This window comes from Microcaecilia unicolor, chromosome 14, assembly GCF_901765095.1.
Source record: "Microcaecilia unicolor chromosome 14, aMicUni1.1, whole genome shotgun sequence".
In the NCBI taxonomy this organism is placed as follows: domain Eukaryota; kingdom Metazoa; phylum Chordata; class Amphibia; order Gymnophiona; family Siphonopidae; genus Microcaecilia; species Microcaecilia unicolor.
The window spans coordinates 25,354,052-25,363,278 of NC_044044.1; the positions used below are offsets into that span (position 1 = coordinate 25,354,052).

Sequence of the window (9,227 nt, forward strand, 5' to 3'; positions counted from 1 at the left end):
GATGACGGCGGGGGTGTGAACTTTTTCGGCAGGTTTGGGGACTGGATAATTGGCAACACTGGTCAGGAATCAGTACAAGAGACCTTCCACCTGGGAGAGGAGGGAGAGATCTAACCGACAAGCTGTGAGAGAGCCAGAGTTAATGGAGTGTGTAGAGGCTGGTGAGGGGGGAGAGCTCAGGGTTACCAGGTTTGGAGGAGCAGATGGATATGGTGCAAGGTTGCAGGGGTTGAAGGCGGTGGGTGGTCACAGGAGTCAAGTAGCTGTGAAGTGGGTGGTGTACTGCCACCCTGCAACCACTTAAAAGCAAAAGACTTTAAAACTGAAAACCAGGAGGTTTGAACTTTTGGGGGGGGGTGGTGAATTGGGGTTGAAACGAAGAGTTTTGGTGCTATGATTCTTTCTTCTGGGATTGAAGGGGACATTATATGTTTGAACTGAGTTTGGGGGGGGGGGGGGAGAGGGTGAATGAACAGTCTGGGACTAAAAGCTGTGTTGCCTTGAAAAACTTTGTTGTGGACTGCTGGAGGGAGGAGCTGGATTGCTGAGAACCCTGGTTATAGCTGAACAGAAGGGGAGACACCAAAGAGTCTGCCACCACCCCAGAGGGATTACTACGGAGGCATTACAGTAGGTAAAGCACAAGGAAAATGAGTAGACGCAGCTATGTTTCAGCAAAAATTCCTGTCTCAGGATTGTATTATTCCTAACATTTCTTGTGCTATGCCTCAGCCAACAAATGTCAAAACTGACACAGTGAATGTGTTCCGACAATGAAACAACATCCGCTAGAAGTCGTAAAGCAGTCTCGAGAGCAGACTTAAAGTTTTCAGAAACGATTTCATATGTTTTGGCGTGCAAAACAAAACAGATCAATTTTCAGTAAAGCGCCATGGGAATAATTGGCAACATCTTCATGCGACAGGTAATTAAACTCTGGAGTCTGTCGTCAGAGAATGTGGTAAAAACAATTAGCTTAGCAGGGTTTAAAAAAAAAGTTTGGATAATTTCCTAAAAGAAAAGTCCACAAGCCATGATTAGGGTGGACTTGGGAAAATCCACTGCATATTTCTAGGATAAGCAGCATAAAATCTGTTTTACTGTTCTGGGATCTTGCCTGGTACTTGCGACTTGGATTGGTCACTGTTGGAACAGGATACTGGGCTTGATGGATCTTCGGTCTGTCCCAATAAGGCAACACTTATGTACTTATGTTAGATACTTCAAATATTTCCTATTTTCAGCCACATTATTCTATTCATTCTATAACAAGTCATGTAAAGTTAGGTGCAAATTCAACACATAAGCAATAGAATATTAGTCCTTATGTGTATGACTGTTACAGTTACCCGTGTAAGTGGTAGTTGTGCAATCAGCTGTATTTTATAACATATACATGCATGCAGTCATTCACAGGGGGAGGAGTATGGGAGACTTGGGCAGGACTGACATTTATGTGTTTTACTTACAGAATACTCTAAGCTACATGCGTAACTGCAGTGGCGATCCTAGGACGGCTGCCACCCCGGGCGGATCGCCGCTGCGCACCCCCCTCCCAGGTGCAGCTGCGTCCGTCCCCCCCAGGGTGCAGCATGACACCCCCCCTCCCCGGCGCATCAAGCCCCCCCCCCCCGGTGCAATGACATCCCACTCCCCAGTGCATCAAGCCCCCCCCCCCCCCGGCGCATCAAGCCCCCTCGCCCGGGTGCATTCTTGGCTGCTGGAGGGTGCAGAGAGCAGCCGCGCGCCTGTCGGCTCCACTGGGTCCCAGCTCCCCCTGCCCCGGAACAGGAAATAACCTGTTTTGGGGCAGAGGGAGCAAGGAACCAGCGGAGCCGACAGGCGCGCAACTGCTCTCTGCACCCTCCAGCAGCGTGCACCTGGGGCGGACTGCCCCGCCCTTGGTACTCCACTGCGTAACTGTCACACTTAGGCACTCACATTGATGTGTGTGCAGGTACAGTAAATTTAGGTGTAGCAATGTCAACAGTGTCATAGCGATCAGAGGGAATATTCAGCCTAGTTAAATGTCACTGAATATACCCTTCTGATCTGTTCAATGTGATTTAACCAGACAGAAGCGTCTCTTACCTGGTTAACTCATATTTAATATCAGGTCCCCAGATACGAAGGTGAGTGCTTGACACTATTCAAGTAATGACAGAGTTGAACTGCCAGTCTGATAGCTTATATGGATTGTCACAACGACCGAGGAGCCAATTTGCAAAACAAGTTCAAAATAAAAAATCATAAAATTAAATACAATATAAACTACACTACATTGCAGAACCATAGAATTAGGGAGTCTATGTTTAGCCCCTCATAAGTTTTGGATTTCTATCTAGCTGGGTTTCATTGGTCTTAGAGTTGATGCTGACAGGAAAAAGAGTAGAAGTTGGATAGAGCAGCAGTCAGTACATCCCTAGTGCAGAATCATAAGCATTATTATCATTAATCTACACTATTTATCAGTAGGTGCACCATTAAAGAATGGCACACACTTTGGAGCAAAGGTAAACGCGATGGAGCAGAAGGGTGAATGACTGAACACTGGTGTGCACTTTTGTTGACGCTGATCCCGAAAGGAAAAATACAATAAATTTAAAAAAAAATACTAATAAAGGAAAACAAAATCCCGTAGTCAACATGGGAAATGAAATGATCAAAATTTGCCTGTCCGCCTCTAGATTGAATTTACACCTCAAAATTAAAAATAAATGTCTGATTAAATCTCTTGTGCTCACCCAGCTGCCGATATTCAGTGACACTTAACCGGATAGTGCAGATGGATATTGGCCCTCACCCATCATGTCCCATGGGCAGGTCTGGGGCATTGTGAGAGGTGGAGCTGGGGAGGAACCAGAGTTATACAGGTGCCAGCAGTATTCAGTGCTGGCACTTGCGTAGCAAACCATAAAGCAGTCTTAACTTTGCCTGGTTAGCTATTCGAGTGCTAGAACTGAATATCAGCTGGTACGTGCATAAATTCTGGTACCAGCCAGTACATTTCCAATGTCATCCCTCCCGCTGGCACAGTCCAATCACCAACCCACCCCCCTCCGATAAGTAAGCATCCATTTCTCATCCTCCCGACAAATGAAAAAAAAAACCCTTTTACCTACCCCCAACAAGTAAAAACCTCCCCTCCAAGTCCCCTGACAAGTGAAGACCCTCTTCAACCCCTCCCCCGTGCCTTCTTAAACTCACAAGTCATCCAACAGAGCAATGAGGGCCACAGCAAACCCCACTTGCTCTTGCAGCTCAATGGTAAAAATGGCCACCATGACCTCTAGTGGTAGACTTATGGTACTACTGCTAGAACTATGAGACTACTGTTGGACAATGTGGTGTCCATTTTTACAACAGAGCCACTTCTGCTCCCATTACCCCACTGGACCACCAGGGAGTTCAGGTAGGCCTGGGGGGTTTAACTTGTTAGGGGTGGGTGGAAAGGGCAGTCTTTATTTGTCAGGAGTGTGGGAGGGGGATATGGACTTAATATTATGTATAACGTATGTGAGTCCTGGCTGAATAAGGGCTGCCAGCCTGACACGCTTGGGTCAGCTTCTGATATTTAATACTGGTGCAATAAAAGGAGGGGGTCCTCACAACTTCCAGAGCAAAGTCAAGCAGAATCGACAAAGGTGAGAGGAAAGTTCCAAATGACCAAGGCAAACAAGGAGTAAGAGCATCCAAAGGTTTATTTGCCAACGTAAACTGACCCCAAAAGACCTTACACGGGCTGTGTTTTGGTACAATGCCTTCGTCAGGGGTCAAGATGGTTCAGATAAATCAGCTCTGTAGAGTATGTCTATGGAGAAAATCTTTAAAATACTGGAGTAAATCACGCTGGAATGGAAACGCAAAAAGTATATACCACCGTGTCCTCTTGTGAATCTGAGACAGCAACAGTAGATAAATGACGAGTGTTAACATCTATATATATATAAAACTCACCCTCAACGTTTTATTGTCTGCTGACGTCACTGAAGCCAAGGTTCGTATGTTCGAAGCTCTGAAGCCACGAAAATCACAGTCTCTGGGCCCCGCCCTCGCGTCAAACGTTATGACGTTGAGGGCGGAGCAGATTCTCACCTCCAACGTTCTACTCAGGCCACAAACTCCGGATTTCCACACTGTAGCTCTGCTCCGCCCTCGCGTCAAAACGCGATGACGTCGAGGGCGGGGCACGAAAACCGCCACCCACACAGAGCTACAACGGAAACAACAGCGGTGCACGCCACGAACCAGGTAAAACCGCGACGAGCCATGCAGCCATGAAACCCTTGCTAGCGCCTGTTTCATTGCTCTCAGAAACGGGCCTTTGTTTACTAGTGGTCAATAAAGCAGCCTGGGAATTTTAAACCTGTGTTCCGTGGTAGCTGGACCACAGCACGCAGGCTTAAAATTCCCAGGCTGGTTTATTGACCACGCTGACACTTGTCATTTATCTACTGTTACTGTCTCCTTTATGTATTTAAAAACATTTAGATTCTACATAGTCCACAGTTCCTAGGAAATTACAAGATCACATACATAATAAAATTTTCAATTATAATGCAGCAAAATATACTAACAAAAGTATTACTTACAATAAAAGACAATAACAATCGAAACCCAGTCTTAGCCTTCATATTCCCCTCTGCAAATATCTATGCCTCATGAAATTAAAAAAAAAAACCTTGATCTGCTTTCTAAAAGTGAGATTAGAATCGATTTTACACAAATCAATAGGCAATCAACACAGGACATGATACAAAATAATCATTTTTTGGGGCTGCATGCCCCATAATAATTCTCCCATTATCTTCAAACAAGCAATCAAAGAGTTAACTTGTTTGCTTTTTTTTAAAACTGTAATTTGGTTATTTACCACAAACACCAAAATAAGTACAAAAACTTTGGGCCACTGTGCTTTTCTGATATGGCCTGGCGGACTGGCCCTGATTTCTGAAAACAAAATTATAATTGGTTTTGCAAGTGGTCACTTGTGTAACCTCATCAAAGACCAAATTCACAAGGGGGCACTTCAGGAGTTAAAATACTCATTAGCATCATGACTAATCAACATCGGGTCCTTCCTTCCACCTTGCACTTACATTGTCATCACTTGTAACTGAACAAACCGGGTCATTGTTATTAGTTTCATATCATCAGTTTGTTGTAAAATATATATCTCGTAAACGATCCGATAAAGAAGGAACAAAAAGAGTTAAAATGCTCTTTCTGTACACCTAAACTAAATCTTCAGAACTTCATCGGGGAAACTAAGGACTTTTCTCTTCAGCACAAGATTTCGCACAGTTTTCTTAATTACAGAACCTCCTGATAACTGTGTTCTATTTTTATGAATTTCGAAAGCTTTCCTATTAGTTCACTTGTAGTTGTGGAATACATCAACGAGGGATGCAGAACAGGAGAGGTAAGAATCACATATCTTGTTCACCTGAAATTCACACTTTATATGTAATGTATTGGACTCCAGAGCTTTGTGAAGAATTGGTAATGCTGGAGTTTCTCCACTCACCTGTATCCGGGCAGTATTATTATTAATTTTTTTCTTTCTTGTTTAATTATATTCCTGTCTCATATTAATGCTAAAATTTCATAAAGCTAGATATGACCATGTATACTTTTTGTTGGTTGAATTGCATTGTCTTCCAGTAAGAGCAAGAATACCTTTTAAAATACATTGTTTTGTTTTTTTAAAGATTTTAGAGGATTTCTGCCCGTCTGATCTGAATTCATTAGTCGCACTATTGTATGAGAGAACAGAACAATGTACTTGTAAGTATCTTATGTTGAGACTTCCTTCCTTCATTTAGAGGAATCAGGCTTAGAAGTTTTCAGGAAAAGCCTGCAGTGTTTTGAATGACTAAATATTGGAATGCATTTCCTATAGGTATTACATAAGTACATAAGTAATGCCATACTGGGAAAAGACCAAGGGTCCATCGAGCCCAGCATCTTGTCCACGACAGCGGCCAATCCAGGCCAAGGGCACCGGGCAAGCTTCCCAAACGTACAAACATTCTATACATGTTATTCCTGGGATTTTGGATTTTTCCAAGTCCGTTTATTAGCGGTTTATGGACTTGTCCTTTAGGAAACCGTCCAACCCCTTTTTAAACTCTGCTAAGCTAACCGCCTTCACCACATCTCATTCCTGTTTTCAAAAACAATTGAAGTTTTATCTATTTTCTGCATTTCTGTTATGAACTGCAGGAACACTTGTTGTAATGTAGCTATTTGGTTTTATTGTATCTACTAATTACAGTATTTCATTAACTTGCCCTGAGCCTAGATTTAGGGAAAGAAGTGGGCTGTAAGTACCCATCATCATCTTCATCATCTTATTCTAATTAATGACAAACCATTTTGTACGAGATTCTGTTTATGATCCAGAAATACATTCTTCAGTCAGTGCTGGTTTTGCTCTGAGCAAATCAGCTCTGGAAGAAGCATTAATTTTCTCTAGTTTGCTTACTGTAAGGAGATACTGTAAAATGTTGAATGCGAAACATTTGTTTTTGGCACGCGCTGGTCCATTTTTTTCCCGCAGCAGGGATAAAAGGCTTTTTTTTAAAAACTAAGAGCAGTAAATGGTCATGCACTAGAATTAAAAGTGGTCCATGGTTATTTACTGCCTGAACCCTTACTGAAGTTCATAAGTACATAAGTATTGCCATACTGGGAACGACCAAAGGTCCATTGAGCCCAGCATCCTATTTCCAACAGTGGCCAATCCAGGTCACAAATACCTGGCAAGATCCCCAAAAAAGTACAAAACATTTTATACTGCTTATCCCAGAAATAGTGGATTTTCCCCAAGTCCATTTAATAAAGGTCTATGGACTTTTCCTTTAGGAAGCTGCCTAAACCTTTTTTAAACTCCGCTAAGCTATGTTCATTGACCTATTGGTAAGGGCTCACATAATACACGCGCAGTACTCATGCAACATGCACTGATGTGCCCGCGCTGCCGATTACCACCAGGAATACGGGAAACAGCGTGCCAACTTTGAAATCACCACCTGCGATTTGGAGCGTACTACATACGAGGTAGCCATTCCGCCTCTTTGAATAATGGCCTCAAAATGAGTCAATCTTTTTTTTTAATCTGTTTCCATGCTTCCTGATAATCACCATTGTAAGCACAATAACAACATAGCTTCTCTTGATAATGAATACTTTGGAAGTTTAAAACTTCGGCAGCCTACATTTTTAAAGCTGTTTCAGAGAAAGTTATTAATGTAAACCCCCTATAATACTTCTAAAAGAAATAAAACGAAATCAGAGTTATTAAACTACATATCTGGGCTATTTTAATTTTTGGGCAGACTGGATGGACCGTGCAGGTCTTTCTCTACCATCATCTACTATGTTACTATATTTGCATGGTTTAATAGTATAATTCATTGAGGGGCCCTTTTACTAAGCTCCATAGACACGTACGTGGGTATTACGTGCGTCAATTTTAAACTACTTCCCGGCTACCGCGTAGCCTGGGCAGTAATTTTATTTTTTATGCAAGTCCGCTACACGCACCAGAACATTTTCTGGCGCGTGGCGCTAACCGGGTGGTAATTGGTATTGTAAGCACGCTGATGATTACTGGTCGGTTAATGTGTGAGACCTTACCACTAAGTCTATGGATGGCAGTAAGGTCTCAGGCCCAAAATGGATGCACGCCAATTTTCATTTTGCTGCATGTCCATTTTCGGCAAAAAAAAAAGGCCTTTTTTTGCAGGCACAATGAAAAATGGACCTGCGGCCACCCGATACACGCGTCTACACCAGTGCATGCCATTTTTCAGTGCACCTTAGTAAAAGGACCCCTATAATTCCCCCTATGACATTCTATCGACTTATTTAATACTCTATTGTCTTGTGTTGTCTCTACAGATTTTTTGCAGTGAAGACAATGAAAACTAGCAACCAAACCTCTGTGAATGAATTCATTCTCCTTGGGTTTCCCAGCTCCCAGGAGATCCAGATGTTATATTTTATCATTCTTCTGGCTATCTACCTATTGACCTTAACAACAAACGGTATCATCATAATTATAGTAAGGGTCAACCCAAAGCTTCACAGTCCCATGTACTTCTTTCTCAGCAACTTTGCTTTCTTGGAAATCTGTTACATCACGACCACTGTCCCAAAAATGCTGAGTGGCTTCCTACAGGAGAAGAATACAATTTCCTACAGACACTGTGTTCTGCAACTCTTTTTCTTTTTTACTTTTGGACCAACTGAGCTCTTCTTTCTGGTGTCAATGGCGTACGATCGATATATCGCTATTTGCTATCCCCTGCAGTACTGCACTATCATGAACAGTAGACTTTGTAAACAGCTGGTAATAGGATCCTGGCTGAGTGGATTCCTGACAAGTGGGACACTCACCATCCCGATAACCCAGTTATCCTTCTGCAGCTTGAAAGTGATCAATCATTTCTTTTGCGATTTCTTGCCGCTCCTGAAACTATCCTGTTCAGATACGAAGGCCAGCGAGGCTGCTTTCTTTTCCCTTTCGTGGTCTTTGGTACTGGTTTCCCTCGTCTTAAACGTGGTGTCTTACTGTTATATCCTTCTGACCATCCTCAGGATCCCGTCTACCACAGGGCGACAGAAGGCTTTCCTCACCTGTGCCTCCCACCTCACCGTGGTTATGATCTTCTATGGGACGGTTATTTTTATGTATCTGAGACCTGCTGCCAAATACGCCTTTGACACAGATAAAATAGTGTCTTTATTCTACTCCGTTCTAACCCCACTCTTAAACCCTTTGATATATAGCTTAAGAAATAGAGATGTGATTGAAGCTATAAAGAAAGCATTTGCCAAAATCAGTTGATAGTATATTTGTTTCTCCTTGTTATGCCAATTGTGTGCATACGTTATTGAAAACTAGCACCACTAATTGACAATTATGTGAATAAATTCTTAGGCCTGTTCTATAAAATATGCATTGAAATTGCTTTTCACTGCCCCTAATGGGTTTCCAATCTAAGGGGCCCTTGTACTAAGGCGTGTTGGCGCCTATGTGTGTACAATGCACATAAAGTTAGAAGTACCGCCAGGCTACCGCATGCCCTGGGTGGTAATTCTAATTTTTACGTTGGCCTGATATGCGTAGCAGAAAATATTTTTCATTTTCTACCACGTGGCGGTAACTGGCAGCATACGCACGCTGGTGATTACCACCCAGTTAATGCTTGAGACCTTAC

At 42.8% G+C, this 9,227-nt stretch overlaps 1 protein-coding gene across 1 annotated transcript; it reads left to right on the forward strand.

Moving 5' to 3' along the window:
• Positions 1 to 7,924: 7,924 nt before the first annotated feature.
• On the forward strand, positions 7,925 to 8,854 carry LOC115457163 (olfactory receptor 6-like). Its single transcript, XM_030186588.1, has one exon. The coding sequence runs from the start codon at positions 7,925 to 7,927 to the stop codon at positions 8,852 to 8,854; it is 930 nt and encodes a 309-aa protein (XP_030042448.1).
• The last annotated feature ends 373 nt before the right edge of the window (positions 8,855 to 9,227 follow it).

What these genes read in the sequence shown, in the direction of transcription:
- LOC115457163 (XM_030186588.1), top strand. Translation starts at nt 7,925, where the DNA reads ATGAAAACTAGCAACCAAACCTCTGTGAATGAATTCATTCTCCTTGGG.